Consider the following 23,580-nt stretch of genomic DNA (forward strand, 5'->3'; position numbering starts at 1 on the left):
TAGAATAAATAGGGAACTGAGATTCACATACCTAGTGGAGAGCTTTAGTACGAATTATGGAGTTAACTTTTGTCAAACTGATATGGAGAACTTCAAGGTAAACTTAAGTAAACCAGTTCAATACTTGATGAATCCAATGAAGACCATCCATAGGAGGAAAGCAATGCGATATGACAAATGAATTTTGATGGAGCCTACAGTAGGGAAGGTAATGGTGCAAGAGCAGTTCATACATCTCCTTCTAGAAAGATTTTCAGATATGTAATGTCCCCATTTTTAGTCAGTCTGTGCGGTTGATAGAGTTAGCTCATCATAGTGACCCTTGTGAGCTGACAAGGTGCTTTGGGGGTCTTAGTTATGGATTTTCTATTTTTAGTAAGTCTATTTTTAGTAGTTGCTATTCTTGGCAGTGCAGTGGGTGGCTTGGCAATTGGTTGTCACCTGCAGTTGATTAGGCTAATAATTGCATGAGCTCTTATTTATTTATTATTCATTGAGTTGCATTATTATAATAATGTTTATATTATTATAATAATGACTTTAAGTGATATTTCTAACAAAGCAAGTTGGAAAATTTCTAGTCTTGAGTTCTTTTGGAAAACTTCCACGATTTTTGAATTGGAGTTTTATCGAAACTTCTGCCAATGAGAGCTTATAAATGAGAGCTCATTTCATTGGGAAAAGTACACTTGATTATATATTTTCTTTGTGTCTTTCCCTGATTTCTGAATTGTATGCCCTTGCTGATGTATAAGGGTTAAGTCTGAAGAAGTCTTGACAATTGTGCTGAAGTATGCAATTGGCCAACTTTCTCCTACTGTATTTTCTGTAGCTAAGTAGAACAATCTTGAATATTATTTTTTCTTCTTAACATCTGTCCAAGGGTTTTGAGAAGTTCTAAGTATTGTGAATTTGCTGCAAATTGTTGCTGAGGTATAACGTTTGGCAAATCTCCTTTTGTTCATACTGTATCTGGAGATTGGTTGACATTGGAAAAAGTGTGAATTATTCTTCATTCTGGTACTTGCTGTTCAGGTGTCAAATTTTGCTTGAATGAGAGTCATATATCATTTGGGCGGCATCTCCAATATTGGCACAAGAGTGCCGACCTGTAGTTTCACTGGTGGATTGGATGACATTCAATCTAGTTAACTGGATGATAATCAGTTGGACCTGCGAATTGTTAATCAGACCACGTAATTGGTCTTAGTGAAGTGGTGTGTGCATTGTAGAAGGGTGCGATCATTGTGTTAGGCAGCACGAGCAGGAAATTGGAGCTGTTGATATTTAATTCAAAGAAATCGGGCTCCTTGAAGGGTTTGCGGATATATCCTTGGCAAGCCGCCATCTTTCTCAGGCCTGCGATTTGATCAACTCACTGCGGCAGTCATTTCAAAGTCATCTTCAATTGGGTGGTGGGTAGCAAGCCAGACTTGTGTGATGATTTCATGTGGAGGCATCTTAATAAATCCAAATGGTGATGTTACTATTTTTCCAGTTATATTGATGCAAGAATTAGCTGCCAGGTTCTACTCTATATGCTTATATCAAAATTGTTTATGAATTCTGATTTGGTTAAACTCCTATCGCTGGTAATTTTAGAGTATGCTGTATTTCATGTTGGAGTGTTGATATTGCATTCCTTAAATTCAATAAAATACCAAAGACATATATATAGAAGATACAAAAATCAGAGAAGTCATAAAAATTCAAAAAAAACCATTTCTCATTTCCAATCAGCCAATCTGTATAAGAAAAGAGGTTTTTACAAGATATTTTTTTTTAACTGAATTTTGAATGCACCAATAACATTGTTGAATATGAAGCATTGGTATTGGGGTTAAACATGGCTAGAGTGCATAAGATTAAAATCCTATCAGTCTTGGGAGATTATGAACTAATAGTATCTCAAATTAGAAGTCAGTTTACCACTAAGAATTCAAGATTGAAGCAATATGGAAACTATGTATGGGACTTGATTGAAAGTTTTGATGCATTTTCAATAAAGTGGATTGATAGGAGTGAAAACGTTTTAGCTGAAATGATGGCTAAGCTAGCTATCAAATAAATTGATATCCCATTACAAGATATTGTTCAAGTTGAGATAAAAAATAGGCCATGTGTACCAGATAATGTGTGCAATTGGCAGGTTTTTAATCATGATAAGAATTTACTTGACTTTCTGACATGTGAAGGACATTACCAAGACCAAAGCATTGATTGGAATAATTTTGTAGAAAATCAAGATGATAAGGAAACCTTATTTGGAGAAGAAATTGTTCAGCTTAGATCTTACAAAATACCCAAAGGATTGGTAGCATTAGAAAGAATCTTTGATGAACATGAAAATCTTAAAACCTACAAACCTACTGCTATACCAGAAGAAATTGGTAAAGTAAATCTTGGGAATGAAAATTCCCCAAAAGAAATCTTCATTGGCAAAAAATTGACTCCTAAAATCAGATCTGACCTTATCTCTTTGTTGAGAAAGTACAGGATGTGTTTGCATGGTCTTATGACGAATTGAAAGCTTATAGGGTTGATTTGTTCCAACATGAAATACCTCTGAAACCAGATGCTTAGCCATTTAGACAAAAGCGAAGACCTATAAATCCAATGCTAGCACCAAAGATGAAAGAAGAGTTAATCAAGATGAGAGATGCAGGGATCATTAAACCTATTAGACACTTGTAAAGTTTAACACAAATTTTGATGATAGTGCTGATAAATGTATGGTTTTTGTTTCAGGTTCAATCTCTGCTAATGAAGGACCTGTTATGCTCCACAATATGTATATTGACAATGCAAAGATATGGTAAAAGTTTCTTCAAACTTGATATCTGTATTACCTCCGATCTGCACGCATTAATTGATTTCGATGCTTCCAATATTGGGCAGTAACAACATATATACAAGGGTGGTCGGGTATATGGGTGAATGGGCATGTCTCCACGTGGAGACATGACCATTCACTGATATACCCGATTGATGGTTTGATTACACTCGATGTTTAGTTATAACAAAACTAATTGTATTTAAGACTTAATAAAGCCCAATGCAATCAATAATGATCAGAATGGAATGCGATCATTACTGAGATCAATGTCAGATATAAACAAAATATACATATGCACAGTCAGTTCTGAATACAGTGATCATCATGAATAATGCAGATTATATTCGTGCATATATACATGTCAATATTCAAATCATTTTGACATATATATATATATATATATATATATTCTCACATGATCAGAGATATTTTCTGAACTGAAGCTACGTGTTTTGACAACACTTTACATGGGTTTCCAATCTTGTCCCTGTAAGGAAAAAGAATGGAGTGATCAGACTCTGTTGATTTTAGAAATTTGAACATCTCATCACTAAAGGATAATTATGCCTTTCCTAACATGGAAGCATTGTTGCAGAGAGTAATAGTGAATGAACTTCTTTCTATGATTGATGGTTTCTCTGGTTACAACCAGGTCAAAGTAAGGGAACTAGAACAATATAAGATTGCTTTTACTACCCCATGGGGAACATATGTATCTGCAAGAATGCCTTTTAATCTAACCAATGTAGGGGCTACTTTTCAAAGAGCTACGGATGTTTCTTTTGAAGGTCTAATTGATCTCATTCTTGTGGTGTATTAGGATTTTGATTTTTGTTGATGATTACTTGAGGAAGACCTGGATTTATTTTATAAATCTTAAAGAATCAAATGAAGTATTTTTGAAATTTAAAGAATTTAAAGCATTAGTTGATAGGAAAGAAAATTATAATTTTGAGACTAGACAATGGAGGAGATAAGATAAGATAAGATAAGATAATAATATTAATGTCCAACAAAAAACCAAAAAGGTTTATGGGACTGAGCATACGAACAAAAGAGCCGACCAAACTAGAAACACCAAAACGGTGTTAGAAAGAAACAAAACAAGACAAACGACCAAGAAACACAAGGTAAGAACAATGAGGAATACATTTCTGAAAATTTTAAAGAATTTTGCACTTTAGTTGGGATTAAGAGAGTACACAATACCTTGTAATCCACAACACAATGAAGTAGCATAAAGGAAAAACAAAACTATTGTTGAAGATGCTAAAGCCATGATGCACGATCAAAACCTTCACACAACACTTTGGGCTGAAGCCTCAAATACTGTTGTATACATCCAAAACAAATGTCCTCATTCAGTTCTTGAAAATATAACACTTGAATAATCCTTCACTGAAACAAACCCAACTTAAGCTACTTAAGATTTTTTGGCTGCGCAGTATATATTCATGTCCCTAAAGAGAATAGGTCCAAACTAGAATCCTTAGGAAAGAAAGGTATATTTGTTGGTTACAGTGCGTCCTCTAAAGCCTACATAGCATATATTCCAGTGCAAAGGACAATTGAAATTAGCAAAGATGTTAAATTTGAATAAGATATTGCATCTAAGATTTCTAAAATATTGAAGAACCAACCACAGAATTGGATGAAAACCATAATCTTGAGAGTCAGAGGGAGACTTGTACAGAAGATTATGAACCCATACAATCAAATCTTGAAACTGCTGAAATTCCATCCAACAGGAAAAGACCACTATGGGCAAGTAAGATGATCGAAGAAAATAATGTAGCCCTTGAAGAATATTTTAGAGAAAGCAAGAGAACAAGAAATCACTCAAGTTATGTCGCACTTATGAGTGAGCTCATCAAATCTGAAACATCAAATGTTGAAGAAGCCTTAATATGCCAAGCTTGGAAAGACGCTATGATTGAGGAATATCAATCTATCTTGAAAAATGATGTTTGAGACATAGTACCTAGGCCCAAGAACAAATCAGCTGTCTCAACTATGCAGCGGATGGAAGTATTCAAAAACACAAGGCTAGATTTGTCGCCATAGGGTTCTCTCAAACGATTGGAGTTGATTATGAAGAATCATTCGCTCCTGTTGCTCGATATACCTTTGTAAGAACTATAATTGCCACTGCTGCAATTAAAGGATGGAAGATACATCAAATAGATGTGAAGACAACATTCCTAAATGATGTTATTGAAGAAGTTTGTTTAGAGCAACTTGAAGGCTTTGTCATCGATGATAGGAACTCTCATGTGTGTAAACTAAAGAAAGCTCTCTGTGGCCTTAAACAAGTCCCCAAGACATGATATGAAAGGATAGATAGTTACCTTACTAAATTTGGATTCTCCAAAAATGAAACAAATCCAAATATATACTTCATAGTATCAAATGGTGAGATGTTAATACTTGTTCTCTATGTTGATGATTCACTAATGACAGGGGAATATCATCTCATTGCAAAATGCAAACAAGACCTTGCATTTGAATTTGATATGAAAGACCTAGGCCTATTGCATTATTTTTTGGGAGTGAAAGTATGACAAGAAGAGAACTACATTTTCCTAAATCAAGAGAAATATACTATTGACAATTTGAACAGATTTGGAATGATGGATTGTAAACCCATATCTACATGAATGGAGACAAACCTTCACAAGCTTAGAAGTGATGCATTCGAGTCCGAATTAACAGAGCTCACACTTTATCGATAGATTATTGGTCCATTAATGTATTTGGTGAATACTTGACTTGACACTTGTTTTGCAACAAATGTGTTAAGTCAATTCATGTGTGAATCCAAGAAAACTCATTTTATGGCAGTTAAACACATTTTGAGATACTTGTGTGACACCATTGGATTTGGCTTAAAGTATGACAATGTTGAAATACATCTTCATGGGTATTCAAATTTGGACTTGGCCAGTAGCTCTATTGATCGTAAAAGCACTACAAGATGTTTCAGCCTTTGTGTTTACAATGATATCTTGGTTCAGCAAGAAGCAATTCTTAGTTGCCTAGAGTTTCTACAAAAGTTGAATATATTACAGCCTCGATGAGAGCTCAAGAAGCAGTTTGGTTAAGAAAGTTACTAGTTGGATTATTTGGAAAACCCTTGAACTTTACAATTATACATTATGACAATCAAAGTTGCATAAAACTGCGCCAGTTGGAATACATCAACACTAATGAGCAAACTCTCGACATATTTACCTAACCTCTCTCAAAACTAAAAATGGAGCACTTCAGAGGCAAACTGTAATGTCCCTTGATATTCTTCTCACAAATTACCTGCAAAACCAATATTAGTATAGCATAACATCAAATATTAGTAAGAAATATAATATATTCTAAGTAAGGGGAATTGATCCTAGGATTGCCTCTAGGTCGAGCATCATGCCATCTTTCCATAGAGCACTAATCTAAGATCTCTTGGATACAGACACCGTTATCAAAGCCTACGCATATGCATATGACTGGGTTTCATGATATATACTGCCTATGGGAGATTAGGGAAACCATAAGTTCCTTTAATCCCCCTCAGATAGGAATCCATCTCTAATGAATATATAGTTCATTTTTTATGGCAACCATATCTACGTAAATTTGGGTATGACCTTGAGACTATGGTGACCATGACAATCACTGGTAGCCGCCCTAAAGATATCGAGATGCATCTCTAATGAGTGTTACGCTCATCCTCTATCGAGTTCCAACCTCATCCCCGAGAGTCTATCTCTAATGAACATTACATTCATCCTTGATAGAATCTAGGATATGTGATTAAAGATATAATAAATAATTTGATATCGCCATTTTATTAGTTTTTTTTTCTGAATGCACCATTTTACATTACTGAATGTTGATAAGAAATGATAGTAATTATATTTATAATTGTATTTCTTTAGTCAGAAGATAAAGTCTTATGCTTCTAATGTCTCAATTCAACTATAAGAATAATAAGATCAATTCGTGATAATACTAATTTATAATATATTGAGAAATATCTTTAATAATTGTTATGTTGAGTATTGATAAGATTTTGAAATATATATATTTATTTTAAACCATGTTATATTATAGTGATGAATATAATATATTTGGATAGCCTTAATGTATACTACATGTAGTAGTATGAGCGGTATGTAACCTCATTATTATCACCTTTATTCATTAGTGACTTGTGTCACCTTACATAATAGGGAGGGACCGCACAATTAGTGAGGTCTCATTTCATAACCTTTCCTTTAAACTTTATCTTCTTCGAAGGTATCAAATGCTTATGATATTTTTCAATGGTGGTAGGTCCATTCGTCATACTTGGTGTTACCTATTAGCTCTATAACTTGTACGCTATATGATTTTGATAGTATTTAGTATGGAGGCAGTATTAATAAATATATTCCATGTGCCATGTCGTATGTTTCGCTCATCCATACTTGCACCGCTGATAGGGTGTATGATAATCTCATACAGGTGACATTATTTAAAGCTCAACTTTAATATGTTTTGACCCTTTTTAACGTTTGCATAGGCCATTGGTGGTTCCTCATTTAACATGCAATGCAATGTCTACAATTGGTGTTTGCATACCTTGTCTAGATTCTTCGTGATTGGTGGATCGCTGAACGTGACTAGGTATTGATAAGTAGGAGATAATTTCCACAGTAAGTCAAATTGTGGTATTGCTATCATGATTTAACTGTGTGATTTTGAGTCAAACTCACACAGTTAAATCATGATAGCAATACCACAATTTGACTTACTATGGAAATTATCTCCTACTTATCAATTGATGAGCTTAAGGGGCTTTCTAATGAATGGTTCATAAGGCACAACACCTGGTGAGGGTTTTGCAAATGGGGTTGCAAGCTTTAGGTTTAACCATGGAGGAAACTCTGTAGTTAAGTGTGCTTAGGCTGGAGTAGTACTGGGATGGGTGACCTCTCGGGAAGTCCCAGTGCTTCACCCCTGTGAGCATCACCTAGATCCAATGAGTGCTAAGTGTTCCATTTATTCTCATGAGAGATGGATTCATGTTGAATCACTACTCATGAAACATGGGTCAATGAGTTTGACTCAAAATCACACAGTTAAGTCTTGATAGCAATATCACAATGTGACTAGGTATTGCTGATATAGTTCGTACTTGATGCCCTCCTCAACGCTTGTATTAAGCCTCACACTTGCATGTATGTGGGATGACATGGCAAGCTACGTGGCTAATGGATTGTACTGGGTCCGTTGGTTTGAGTGTTTCCTTTGCACAGCTTGTCGTTCACATGTATTTCTTTATTACTTCTGAGCTCCCTCCAATAATGTGCAGACTTGTATTTATTCTCCTTTTCCTGATAAGTGGTTTTTTAACTCCCTATGTTATCCTTCCTCTGATCCTTGGCATGACTTCTTATAAATATTCTAACAAAATCATAGGTCATGCCCCTTGGGATATGTAATTAGGTTTAGTGTTAGTTATTATTATAGTTAGGATATAATAATTAGACATCTATTAGATTTATTTATTGTTCAATATTTAACAATATCATTATTCATTTAACTATTTAATTGATGTTTATATAAATCAATTAGTCATTCTATTCTTTAATCAATTATATAATTATTTTAATATTGAATTTCATCTTTACAGGGGATATTACATAAACTTGGTATGATCAAAATGTAATTGTAATTTCTGAGATTGAGCCTTAGTAATGTTTAATTTAATATATAATTATATTTTTAATATCATGTGAGTTACTACATGCATGTGTAAAATGCCATGAAAGGTGACGATCTTAACAATGGTTTGACCTATTATCATGATGGACTACATTAATTTGCTGTCTTGAAGGTCATGATAGCCTAATTACTATTTATGATGGACTACATTCAGTTGCCATCCTGGAGATTAGATAACACCTATCCTACTCTAGGATATGACACAGAGCAAATATTTTCCTGGTAGGCATCATGGACTTCATGCCAATGCACATACCAAGAAAATATATGGGAAATAAATTGAATGATGTCACGTGATACATTAAACTAACGGATATATGATAACATCCAAATTAAATCAAAAACAACATTATGAGATGATTGTGATGTTTCAATCCTCCCTAGCTAAGAGGGAGTGTTGATGATGTAGCTTCAGTTGGATTGAAGTATATTGTAAATCATAATTAAAATGATATACAATAAATATATGTGTGCTTGTATATGTATATTTATATCTAGATGTATATGTATATACATATAAATATACATATACATATGCTCAAAATTGGTTGATTAAACAATAATAATAATATGATTTACAAATTGGATTCCAAAAGTGTAATGATCTCTTGAGAACATATCGTGTTTGTAATGTCCCCATTTTTAGCAGGTTCTTGCAATTGGCCAAGTTAGTTCACCATCGCGACCCTCGTGAGCTGATAGTAGGATTTGAGGGTCTTAGTTGTGTGGTTATAGGCTTTCCAACAGCCTATGGTGTGTTTTGGCTCCGTTTGAGGGACTTACTATTTATAGTAAGTCCATTTGTTGGTTCCAATGAGCTTAGTTGAGTCAGAGGAGTTGGAGGATGCGCTCAGTTTTTATTTCGGGCTTCAAGAATCTTGGAGGGAGCGTCTATTTCTAGTAAGTCACCCCGTTAAGTTCATTCATCATCTTTCATCATCAGGATCACTTTGGTGTTGTCAGATTTCGATTCTGATGCTTCTTCAGTTGTTTTCACAAGACGGGTAAATTATTATTGTTATTCATCTAAATATGCTGAGGTTCCTATTTTTGTTAGTGTTGTTGGTTGGTCACCTCAATATCATAGCTTGTTGGAACTGGGAGGAAAAGTTTTAAATCGTGGGAACAAGAAACAGTAGCCTTATATGTCAGAATTTGAAGTTATGGTGGAAAAGGTTATTTTCAGAGCCAAAAGCAATTAATAAATTAGTTTATAATGACACTTTATTATGTTTTAATGTTGTGTGTGAGAAGCTTCTTAAGTGAAGTTCATTTGGGAAACTTTGTGCCATTTGGAGATTACAAATATGAGCCCATTTGATGAGTAAAGCATTTGATTCATTATTTTCTTTTGTTGCCTGCGAAGAGTTTTTGAGTTTGTCGATTTCTTTGCCCTTGTTGAAGTATAAGGGATTGGAATTAAGAAGTGCTAGGTAATTCACAGCTGAGGTATTGTGAATTAATTTTGAGAATTGTCTTAATTAAATTATAGTGTTTCCCAATTGTTATGTACTGTACCTGGGAATTTCATTGTGGCTGGAGAATTTGTGATTTGGAATGACATTATTGTCTACTATTTGGCGTGGTTAAAGAGGAATGTATTGTGGCTGTTGTCCCTGGATGTGGCAGCAATGTCAGACTTTGTGGAAGGCTTCAATCAATTATTGGGGGGCTGAAATCAGGTTTTAGAGCACCTGTGATTATAAGCGAGGAGCATGTATTTTTGAACTTGTGAGTAAATTGGATTATTTCTTGAGATTTGCAATCCTTATTTCGTCTCTTAGAAGTCAATTTCCAGTTTCATTATTGCATTCTTGTAAATTTTCAGAAGTCAATTTTTAAATTGGATATTAATAGCATTGCCATCAATTATAGAATTACTTCTGAATTGTTTAGTGGTGTTCATTTGTCCAAATTGATAAAGACTTAATCATTTATAATTGGTTGCAGCTGGCTGTGAAATTAAAGAATTATTTATTGAGTGATAATAATTTGCCTGCCAAATGTTTGACAAAATATCAAACTGTTGATTAGCAAAAGCAAATTGATGTTTGTTAAGGATATAGCCTATTGAGGGTTTTTACAGTGTCACATCGTTTAGATACATCTTCTATTGTCAGCGATCTCTTTGTCTTATATCACTGGTATAAACTAAACACTGCTTACCTACAATCGAGCTTTATCACAATATGAGCGTTGTATTATATAAAGCAGTCACACTCCACATAGGGTCATGACCCTACGTGGCACAAGCCACCTAGAGTCATGCCCTTATGTGGGGCATGAGTGTTTTATATAATATAAATGATAAAAGATATCGCTGCCTGGGAAACTATATACATCTCAGTCAATATTTGTAACAGCAGCGATTTTAAAAGATAAGCATTTTCATTCTTTAGTATATAATGTAAATATAAAGCAATGATAATAATACAGTTACAGAACTGTATAAATGAGTAAGGGATCGTGTCAGGTAATTATAAATTAAAGATCAAATCCATTAATTTATATCAGAATTATCATTGATCAAGTTGAATGGGAATAATAAAAATTTATTATTTGACTCTATCTCTGATTTGTGTTCCTTAACAAAAAATATAAAGTGGATGGTGAAAGAATCATCTCAATATCCTATGGCACTAGAGAGGTATTAGAGTTTTTATTCTGGGAAATTTCTCCAGTATAACTTCAAATGCAATTTTGAGGGCGATAGAAACCTCATATGGGCTTGAAAGCTGGAAAATTTGGGTCAACCCAATTTGTTGTTGTAGGTCTCTTCACGAGCTTTCGGACCATATATAATGATTGAAAATTTGATGGCCAAACTAAAAGTTCTGGTTTCTAGAAGTTGTACTATTGGAAATCCATAATTCCAATTTTCAATAACAAATATCTTCTTAAGAAGGGAAATGGACGTTTAGACTTTTGGTACCCAAACAAAGGGTTCTAGAATATTTTAAAGTGATTATGCATTTTAGATAAAGAAGGCAAACAATGCTTACATGGGATAGATCTAGGAGTGCCTATTGTGGCTTTAGCTTGCAGATTTTTCTAATGTGAAAGTTCATGTGGCTGTAGCATGTTATTTTGTGAATGGTGTGATTTCATTTCTTTGAGACAATAGAGAGTGGGTGTTTCTTTCTTGCATTTTTTGTCCATTTCTCTATTGTTATTGGGTGTTTGGGTTTGTAAGTGGAGTACCCTTCTTCAAGTGGTATCAAAGTAGAAGTTTTTGAATGTGTAAACAAATTGTCAAACATGAGACTATTGCACTAAGATTATGGCTGTGGGTATGTGAGAAAAGTGAGAAAAATGCTTGCATGAAGGTACTCTGGTGGAAGAAATCTTGCAATGATGGAAGAGGATTTTAGGGTCACAACATTTCTTCCACCACAGTTCCTTTGAGTGGGAATTCTTCTCGCTTTCATAGTCCCACAACCATAGTCAGTGCAGATTGTCTCACATTCGATGATCAGTTTACACTTCCAATAACTTCTACTTTGATGCCACTTGATGAAGGGTACTCCCCTTACATACCCAAACACCCAATGACAATAGAGAAATAAGCAAAAAAATGAAAGAGAGTAAAAGTTGCTCTGTATTATCTCATTGAAATAATTGCACTGAATTGGAGAAAGAATTAAAATCATGGTCAATTGCTAAGAATGGTACTTACTGAAAATAATCATATGCCAAAAATAATAAACTTGCCAGAAACACTGAAAATTACTAAAAGAGTTCACCTTAGGGTAGTGAGTCCCCTAACCAAGTCCTCTTAGCCTACACTAACTTAGGAATAGGCTAATGAAAAACTCTTTTTGACCTAGGTGCAAGAGGATCTTGGGAATAGGCTAACGAAAAACTCAAATTGAGCTAGGTGCAAGAGGAACTTGGGAATAGACTAATGAAAAACTTGAATTGAGCTAGGTGCAATAGGAATTTGGGAATAGGCTAATGAAAAACTTGAATTGAGCCAGGTGCAAGAAAGGGACACCACGCATATTTAAGGGATTTATCAACGAATGTTTAAAGACAATTATCAGAAATTGATTTGGTTGTGAAGTTCTACTGCAGAGTTCATTGCTTAATGGATTTCAAGAATAAGTGTCTTTATAAGTTCACGGATATCAAATTTTCAATCATGATCCATCTATTTCGGCTATATCAGAGATCAAAAGGAGAGAGACCTCGACACTATAAGGCAATTGATTATTTCATGAATGGGGCAGCTTTACCATGGTGTCAGATAACCTTCTATGGCTACTTTATCCATTTAAATGACAATCCAAGTTTCCTTCTATTTTTTCTGAGTCACAGCAATTAAATGCATAGTTTAAAAACTATGCTGGAAATAATATGTTTGCACTGACCTCTTGTCCTCAATGGATTACAAATGGGACAGCACATCAGCAAACATCGTCTTTGTCTCCTGCAGGAACTTTTAGAAGTTAATTTTTGAATGGTATTATATCTATGCATGTATATTACTCTTTCGTATGTGAAAAATATGCGCTCAATTGGCACTAGTACGAGGATTATGTAAGTAGTTGCAGACAGTCACTGTGTTATTCTGCCACAAACAGAAAATCATCTTGATTTTGCTAACAAAATTTCCTTCTGTTGCTTATGTTTATGTCCTTGTGTTACATGCTGGAACCATCTCTTTGTATAATAAATGAACTTCGCCTCGAATAATAAATAATCTCGAAAATAATTTTCCATCTGGAATTATCAGATGCACACAGTGATACCAAGTACGATAATGCTTGTACTATTTTTATGGTAATCATTTTAAGATTCTGTGAGATATGCACAGATTTTTTTAAAGTTTGGATTGGTAGTCCACAAGAAGATGTTGAAATTACAATAGATCATATTTACTTGACAGCATCTTCAATTTTTATCTAATCCCTCCGATGTCGCCAATTTTGATTCTATGTTTTGAATTCATGTTTCTTTCCATTGTTACTTGCAAACAAAATATGATAGAGCTTATTGTCATCAAAATTAATTGTTGTGGAGGGAAAGGGTACTGTGGGCCTCTTGCAATAATGAAACATTTGACTAGTGAGCTGCTGGTAAGTTTACACTTGTTGAAACATTTGGCTAAAATATAATATTTCATTATTATTGCTGTATGTAGTCAAAGAAAAGAGGACTTTCTTTGGAGGACAAACGAGAACAAATGCTTAAGATTTTCTACGAGTCTCAAGATTTCTTTCTGGTGCAATCTCTATCAAAATCTTTACACATGTACTTCCTTTATATTGCCTTTGAATGGAACTGCAGATTACTTTTGGCAAGGATTTCTTTCTTTCTTGGTTATTTATATAATTTTCTTTATATCAATCTTAACATTTTTGCATCAGAGTTTAGAATGTATTAATTGAATTAGTGTAGGAATTAATTGTTCTCTCATGGTTGTAAACAAATATATAAGAATTAAAGCTATTTGGAATCTTTCCAAACAACTTTATCATTCATGCAAAACATTCTTGTAAAAGCATTGAATTTCACTATATCTTAAACACACTAAAAGTTAAGAAGTTACAAGCAAGCATAAGTGTGCATAGCAACCATAGAATAATGAGATATTAAGATGAATGCAGTATTGTTTGATTGATATAAACAATGCAAATATATTGAGCTAGATGATTATCCATGTGAGTTGTGCATGCTAAGCAAATTTTGAATCTAACATCTTTATGCTCCATCTTGTCCAATTATAATCTATGCTCCACGAAGTTTCCAAGATGGGGATGTTTTAAGGGATGGGGATGTGTTTTTAGTACGGATTGTTGAAGATTGTAACTGCGATAGAGATCTTTATCTCTGGAAATATGGATTTTATTATCATTATTGTCAACTTCAGCTGAAATGGACACTTATGTTTAAATTGTAATATTAAATGTAATGACATGTGTCTTTCGACATGCATAGAGGAATGGAAATTCAAAGAGTTGTTATTGTAATTGTAATAAAGAGTCTCGTTTTGGGAATTTGGTGAGACCTTCGGTTGGAATGTGAAGAGTCTCTTCTTAAATTATTTATATCGCATCAAGCGGTAGGCATTGTGCACTTAAATTGTATTTATTAATAAAATGATATTTTTGTTGTGTGGCTGGGTTTTCCCAGGATAATTCTGGTGTTCTTATTGCTAATTATCTTCATTGTTTTTTTGGGCTCTAGTTTTAACATAGGTCAAAGCCAAAATTTAGGGGACGAGACATCAGAGTATGATTGCTAAAGAAATTGGTGAAATTTTTATATATAGAGGGTAAATTGAAATATACATATCATAACATTGATAAATCATTCACCATAGACATTTTAGAAGCTCAATACATGGCAAGTTAATAAAATTCAAATACTAAGTGCTTTCATTGGAAAAATATTGCGTATATATAGCAAAAATGGCCAAAGGCTCCAAGTACCATGCATGAAATCAAACTGACATGAAGAGAAGTCCAGCTAAAGTCTAAAATTTCAAACAGTAAACAATAACATAGAAGTTCAACTCCATAATTAGATGTCCATTACAATCAAAATCAATAGTGTATCTGCAAATAGTATATGCCAAATATACGACTATTCTCTAGGAGTCTAAATCAAAATCAGAGTCAACCTCTGAGTCATTGGTAGAGGGAGGCTAAGGGTCCTAGGCCAATGGAACCCCGAGCAATCTTGAAGGTGTGTCATCCTCCTCTACTTGATAGCATCCTTAGGACTAACATCCCAACATAATGCTGGAGTTTGACAATATGAACACTTTGCTAGTCCTCTACACAATGCACTGTGAACAACCACTAACTTCTTCGATCTTCGAGAAGTAAGGTTGTTCCTCTTGACTGATTTTGTGAGGCTATAGAAGTAAGGTTGTTTCTCTTGACTGATTTTATGAAGCTATACGTGGACCTATTCCTTTCTCAACAGGGAAACTTGCAACTTTTGAAAGAAAATGAATGGACTTAGGTGCATCTCTACCATGCCAAGTCCACCATCCAATAGGTCCCTTTGAGCTAATGTAGCTCTATTCGTCCTTGCCTTTGATCTACCAAAGGTTGGACCGCAAAGGTTGGCAAAGTCAAGCCATTGTCCTTGAAGTTTACCAACATCATCTTCATTATACATTTTTAAAAGGGCGTTGAAGAAGCCCTCCTTCACCTGAGTTGAACAATTAAAAACATATGAAATAATGAATCATGACTAATGAACAATGAACATTGAAGAGGTAATAATAAGAGATCTATTTTGCAGCTTGCTGTTTCAAATTGAAAATTGAAAACTTGAGATTTCAGATTTGAGACTTTAACTCTTCATCCATAGATTGTAATACCATTTAGGATTGACAACATAGGCTTTCATATAAAGCAGGGTGTTTGTAATGTTTCACCACAGCATTATAACGGGCTTAAGATCCTTCTCATAAAACTCCAAAGTGGGGTCCCTATCATTAATAACTTGGTTGATCTGTCCAAGCATGCTATCAAAGGTCTCATAAATTTCTCCAAGGCTAGGAGAGTTAGCATAAACATATATAATGACCTGCACAATAGCATCAATGAAGGAACAAATATATTTGCAAATGCAAGCAAGTTACAAGTTAGAATCATCATAAATTTAAAAATTCTCAATTCTAAAAAATAAAATCAGCAAATGCCAAAATCAGAAATAATTTTATTAAATCAACAATAACAATTATCTAAGATTCTTACCTCATTGTAGACCACCGATTATTATCAATGATTCTTTGTTTCACACTTCTTCTATTTGGTGTGCTTGATTCATGCCATCTATTCCACTCTGCATTGACCACATGGATTGTAAGTCCTTTTGGACCTCAAGCATCCCCTCAAACAAAATAAAGTAGCTAGCATATCTAGTCTCCATGGGCTTGAGGAATTCTTTCTTGTGAATTGCCCTAAATAATGCTAGAGATGTGTGATGATTGCAAATAAACATTTACATATCTCTAACCTCAAACACCATTAACCTTTATCAAATCATTTTTTTCAATGTTCTTCAAGCTGTTGTAAATGAATGTACACAACATAGGGTCCAATAAATGTGCCTATAAGTACCCTTCTCCATCAATCCAACTAACTTACACACCTGGGCTGAATCAATGACTACTTGCACAACATTTGAAAGTCCAACCAACCTTTTCTATAACATTTTTCAAAATCTGAAATTAAAAGGCGACATCCTTTTATTTCCTTAAGCAATTTACAATTCAAAGAAAATAAGATCCCATTGTGCTAGTGACATTAAGATTGATGAGTGGCTGATGTTTGATATAGGTTCACCCATCCATGATGATGGAGCTTTCATCACTCATCCATGTCTATTTCATTTCCTCCATTAAAATGCTTATATTTGAATACTCTTTATCAAGGACCATGGTGTATAGTTTTGTCTCTCCGGGTAGTACAAATGGGGGATCAACAACATATATATCTTTGCACATTTGTTTATATATAAGGAATGTGGCACATGGAAATGTATGCCATGAGCTAAAAGAAACCTACCAATAGATTCTTCAGCCTTCTCTTCTATGTTAAATAAATCAGCAACATTTGTTTCTCTTTTGGTTCTCTTTCCCTTTCCTTTACAATTAGTTAGAGTGGGAGTGGGTGTGTCCGTGCTACTCATAGGCACAATATTTTGCACATTCTCTATTGGAGTCCCTGTTTTCAATCCCTCCCCCTCCATGCGCAATCTATTTCTTCAAGTTTTTCTTATTGTGTAATTTTTTTGTAACCTTTGACCCCTTGCCCACCTATCCATAAAAGATGACAATGCACTCTAGTATAGCTCCCAAAATAATGTTTGTGGCACACATGGCACTCCCATTCCCTATTACCCTCCAATATTTTGTTTCTTATTCTTGTCTGCTCTTGTGGCAAATCATAGGAGAGATTTGTTAGGGTTGAATGGGCGTTTGGCATATTTTTTTACTGTTTGGGAAGGGCACTCAAATATGTTGGAGTTTGCTGCATCTTCTACATGAACATCTAGATTGGTTGAAAATGAAGACCCCCCTATGGCTGCCCTAGAGCTACATTTTTTTCTCTGTGATGTTTGAGTTTCTTGCATTGAAACATCCATGCTGTGACTATCACTACTTCCCCCACTCTCACTGTTGCTCATGTTTTCAGATTTTGTAATGTAATATAGTGCTGCAAGTTATTAAAAAAAAACAAAATGATATTTCAATGTTTCATTCAAAATGCCCTCCCTATGTGATGGAAAAAATGAAGACTGGAAACAAAAGACAACAAAGTTGAAATTCAAAAAAGGAAAACAGAATACATACCTGGCCATGCTTCTCGGAATGCAACCAATTTTGCAGTGGCAGCTAGTTCTCAGATGCACACTTTGCAGGGCAGGTGCCAATTTTAGTTGCAAACTCACCACCGGAGTGCGCTTCACCTTTCATAGACAAGTATATAGTCTTTGAAAGTACATATTTCATGTGTCTCTAAGTAGTGTCCTTAACCATTTTCTGGCACAAAAGCTAAATAACACAAATTTAAAGTTCATAAAAGTGTGCAATTGTTATAAATCAGCAAGAGGTTGATTGTTTTATCATTCTATTGGAGTGCTTGAGGCATAGTTAGAAGAGTTTAGAAAGAAGACATTTAAGGTAAGGGTTTGCTGATTTTTGAAGGTTCCAAACATGCCGCAGCAGCTGTTTACATGCTCTTTAATTTTTCAACCATTATTAGACACCATCAACTTTTGTAATTATTTTATGCAAAGTGTTGATCTTGACAAGAAAAATGTTAGGTCTGGAAGGTAGTTTTGAGTTTTTGTTGAGGGTGTCCTAAAATTCATGGTCAAGCAGTTTTGGTTAATCTAGTATTGCAACTATTGTTATACAATATTTCCAGATTCAGGTGCTTAGGGTTTCATACTTGTACAAGGACAGGACGATTTAGTGATAGAATTTTTGAAGAACAGCTTGGAAGAAGGGTATATTGCAGATTTCAACACCTGTAAAACTGCTCAAAAACATTTTCTGAAGCTAGGTTATCATAAAGCCTTCCATTTTTTATGGCTATTTGCTGACTGTTACCATGGTTTCCTGTGCTAATTGGAGGCTGATTTCAGTCATGAAAGGAGAAAATGAAAATTGTTGTTTAAACAGTAGTCCTTTTTGCTGATTCCTGTGAATAGTTTGCGTATCAAGCCTAAGACAGTTATTTGGCAAAGTAGTTTTGGGGTCAGTCATTCAGATGTTTGCATGGAGGTTTTCAGTTCTTTTCTCCAACTCCAAAAAAGAGCATTTTGAGTTTTAACCAAATTAGGGCAGGTGGGGGTTTCAGTCTGAAATGGAGTTCCAGGTGCACATTGTGTAACCCAATTATTATTGGTGAACAAATATTCTGTCTCCAACACTTTTCTTAGACACGTGAAATTCCTGATTTAAATCTTGCTATTAGGATAACTGAGGACAGAATATTTTAATTAGGTCGAGATAGTTAGTATAGGTGGCTCCTGTAGTCAACTTACAATGTCTATAATTATGTTTTGATAATATTGGTTATTGATAGATTAATTGTTAGTTTGTTGTTCTTGGGTAGTTATAAGCTTCGGTTTGTTGATGAATGTGTTCCTCTTGACAATAAGTAAGTGGTTTAAATTTATTGTATATTGTCAAGGAAAGTGGTATAATGTAGTCAGATCAACTCTGAGCATTGGCTGATCATCTTTGGTTGTATTCTATAATAATTTATAATAAAGACATTTTTTAATTCCCGTATCTAGTATGCACTCTCATTTTTATTATTAATTCTTGTGTTTAATTAATTAGATATAGCAGTAAACATTTGGTGTTGTTGCCTTAAAATAACTTTGGTTGAATTTGAGTGATTCATGCTCTTAGATCCCAATAAAGACAAGAAGAGGCCACAAGGTGGTCAAGACTAAGCAATTGTTTAGGATTGTAGAATAAAGAGAATGGAAAAAAGAATTACAAGAAACATTCAAGGAGAATCTAATTAAGTAACTCCCAATTCAGAACCCTTCTCGAAAACGAGAATGTATGAGGTTACAATCGTAGGCTCAAGGGGTTGCTGGTTAAGCTGGAGAATTAGCCAACCGATGGGCTGAAGCAGCGGTCATTTATTGAGGGATTGATTTCCTCATTGTAAAAGAAAATGCAAGTGCTACCTTCATCATTGTACTACAATGCTTGTAGACGAAAATAACAAACGATGATGAGAGCAACAAAGGTAGCAGGGATGATGAATCGAGAAATATCCAAGCCTTACAGTGAGATATGATGAGAATAATGAAAGAATTGAAAGCAAAGAAAGGAACCATTAAAGAAGCTAGTAAACAATGGTGTTCTAAATATGGAGTTGGGGCACAAGATAATTGATTGTTCGAGAAAGATGTTTTATGAAATTTGTCAGGTTATGGGTCATTGAATGTGAAGTTGAGGGGCACAAGAAAGACAATTGTCTTAGAAAGATGTTTTGTAAGATTTATCAAGTTATGGGTCATTCAATGGAGCCCTCTTCATTGAGGGATAAATTACTCTATTGAAGCTATATAATCATTGCCAGGGATTGTTGAAATCAAATACACTATGACTCCAAAGAATTTCCCATCATATAATGTCAACAATGCAGAGAATGGGAACACTTTGCAACAGATTGCCAAAATAAGAAATATAGTGTACAATTATTATGAAAATGGTGTGGACCGATGATCATGAAAACATAGATTGCCATAAGCATAAGGGTATTAATATGCTGGATGTGGAGAAACAGGATAAGTTAGTTTTGGCAATCGCGAGAGCATAGGCGAAGAGGGCAGTGTACTTGGACAAGAGATTGCCAAAATAAGAAAGGCAATGTACAATTATTATGGAAATGATGTGGACCGGTGATCATGAAGACGTAGATTGCCATAAGCAAAAGGGTATTAATATGCTGGATGTGGAGAAACAAGATAAGGTAATTTTGGCAATCACGAGAGATAGGCGAAGAAGGCAGTGTACTTGGAACCCCGTTTGGGGATGGGTGACTTCAAGAAGCTAGAGTATAAGTAGAGCAAGTGATGATGAAGGAATAAATAATCTCCAACAAAATTGCATGTATGTCATGGTCAAAGTAAGAGAAAAACATTTTCGGTGCTACAGACAACTGTAACCATCAAGGTGACATACCTTCAAACCGTACCACAACTGAGAGTGCCAATTACTTACAAGGTTAGTGTTGACCAATGGCGACAAGAAGACCCAAGTAAAGACATGATAGTAGACCTGCCACCAAAGGGCAAACAAGTCATTGACACAATGTTTTTGATAGTGAACATCAGGAAGCAATTGATTGGCATTTAGATCAAAGTCATGGGGAAAAACCTTACAAATACTATTCTCAATGGGAGGTTTAGGAGTAAACATATTTCTAGAAGACATATGGAAGTGCCTTAGGAAATTACTCTTTCGTCAGAAACATTTCACCTGCTAGGTGCCAGCCAACATGGAATCAAGCCATAGGAGATGGTGATGGTGCAGAAAAACTTAATAATTGCTCTTGAATTTTGTGGTCATCTTGTTGTAGAAGAAAGCGCATGGTGCATTACTCAAGAGAGATTGGTTGGTAATAGCTATAGTTGATCACAATTGGAAAAAGTATGCAGAGATTTTAAAGAACAAAGCCATCGGTGAGGAAGTAGATTCCTCTTTGCTAGAATTTGATTTTGGAGAAGAATGGATAGAGAGTGAAGGTTAGATGAAATCAAACAACGAAGGGGTTTGGCCTTATAGTCATGCTCGAAGGATTAATTATTTCATTTGTTGCCTTTTTCATTGGGAAATGAAGGACTATGAAGTATTTTTGTCAACACACAATTTTCTTGAAGCCACAACTCTTGGTGAAAAGCAACCGTTGAAAGAATGCAAAATTGTGGATGATACATTTGAGAGTACAAAGAGCCAGATGTGTGGTGGGGAGTGTATGAATAATTGTCAAGGGAAATGAAGTTCACTAAAAGTTTTTAGGAAAAGAAAGAGAAAATTAGGCATGATGGAAAATAAAAGGAAGAGAAAAAATAACGGATTTGTAAAACTCATTGTATGGTGGCCTTGCACTAAGTTTTTGGTGTACAACATTCTCATTGCCACGTTGTACAACATTTTCACTACTAAGCTGTATGATGGTTCCGTTGCAGCAATGTATGATTGGTTCAAAATTTTATCATGTGATTGGTTTAGAAGTTTATTGGATAACCCTTTCAATAAACTATTAGATGACCCCTTCAAAAAATCACCATATGATGTTCAAGAACTCACATTATATGGCAGCTTTTGCAATTGGCTTTTGGTGTACTGACTATCCTAATCAGCAAGGTAAGACTTTCGATTTTGACATAGCTTCAATATTGTGTGCAACATCAACCTTATATCTACTTTCAATCCTTACAGCTTGTTCCCTTCTTATCTAGTGTGTGTATGTCTATTCCATCATTGCATAGTATGAGAAAGAGGATTTTTTATGAAATATCAAACTTTACTATGTTGCATACATTTGCCAAACACACCAAAATCTTTGTTTTCTGGGGTTCCTCAGTGCTGGTTTTGGCATTCTTAAAACATTAGGAAAAATGACATGTCATGGAGTTTTTAGTTGTTTTGAAGGTCTTAATTTGAGGTTATCAATGGGGGCTCCACATCCAAATCCTTAAAAGGCTCATTTGCCCCATACTCATTCCACTCATTTGATATCCTAGGCAATGTGTATATTTAAGTTTTCATTGTACAAGTCATTGACTACACTATCGTTATTTGCCTTCCCTCATGTAACTTGATGTTCACTTGTTGTATGGTTGACGACTTTTTCTTTTCGGTGGATGATGTGGTCAATGTACAATGTCTATTATTATCTTATGATGATATTGGTTATTTATGCATTAATTGTTTGTTTGTCATTCTCAGGTAGTTATAAACATCAATTGGTTGATAGTTTTGTTCCTTGGCAGTCGTTGGGCTCCTTAAATATGGTGTATAATCAAGGAAAGTGATATTATGCAGTTGGATCAACTCTAATCCTTGGCTAATCATCTTTGGTCTTCGTTTGTAATAATTTAATGTGCAAATGAAGACATTTTACTTTTGTATTTGGTATGCACTATCATCTGTATAATAATCTGTGTATTCAAAATATGAGAAATATTAATAAACAACTTCTTTTCTAGTTTCTGTCCAATGTCAAGAGTTTGCATTGGCATGTGTACATCACTACGACTGGGTTAGAAGAGAAGTTCTTAACTTTGAAGATCACACAGAGTGGAAGTTTTGAACTTGTTTCTTTGAGCTATTCCTTGTGATGCAACCATATGATGAGACCTTGTTGGTGTAATTAAATATTCACTAATTACACTTACGTAAGCTTACTTAGGGTAATGCATTTCATAGTAGTTTGTGATTGAGACACTTAGGAGTTTACCTCTCAATTAAACACATGGTGTAGAAGATTTCCACTCTAGGTGGTCATAGTTGTTATCTCATTCCACCTTTAGTGCACATATCACATTATCATCCTCATCATTGTACATACTGATGGAACTCTAAAATTTTAGCAAATTTTAGAGTCCCAAGTACCATGATTAGAGATTTGGACTTAATGCTTTGGCAACTTTAGTGGAAGTAACACTAAATGGACTCATGCCATTACCCATTGCTGAATCTGAGTCATCCGTGCAGGTGGAAGAAGAGAAAAAGGTTAATAGTAAACAACAGAAAGGTGAAAGAATAGGACGGAGGGTCAGAGAAGATGGTCTCCAAGAAGAACAGCCTAGAACTTTTATAAACCGAGAAAATGAACCATTTTACAAGGCTTCTGTTAATCGTATTGAATTGGATATAAAAGAAAAACACCACGAGCATGTAAGAAGTGTTGGTTTTAAAAGAGAACATGGAAGTCTCATCATGGATTCAAAGAAGAGGAGAAGGAAGCCAAGCAATGTAAAAATGG

General features: G+C 34.7%; 1 protein-coding gene across 5 annotated transcripts in view; it reads left to right on the forward strand.

Annotated features, from left to right (window-relative positions):
- ATMND1 (Mnd1 family protein) overlaps nucleotides 1–23,580 on the forward strand; it is a 224,462-nt gene that overhangs the window by 28,656 nt on the left and 172,226 nt on the right. For 3 of the 5 annotated variants that reach the window (XM_089786639.1, XM_089786640.1, XM_089786641.1), the window contains exon 2: nucleotides 13,737–13,817. The exons of 1 other annotated variant lie outside the window; for it this stretch is intronic. In XM_089786639.1, the coding sequence (XP_089642765.1) occupies nucleotides 13,737–13,817 (81 nt within the window). Of the gene's footprint in view, nucleotides 1–1,035; nucleotides 1,416–13,736; nucleotides 13,818–23,580 lie in introns of all 5 variants that reach the window. One more of the 5 variants, XM_089786642.1, reaches the window with a different exon arrangement.

This window comes from Cupressus sempervirens, chromosome 6 (genome assembly GCF_028749045.1).
Source record: "Cupressus sempervirens isolate cs-2001-9-10 chromosome 6, ASM2874904v1, whole genome shotgun sequence".
NCBI lineage: Eukaryota > Viridiplantae > Streptophyta > Pinopsida > Cupressales > Cupressaceae > Cupressus > Cupressus sempervirens.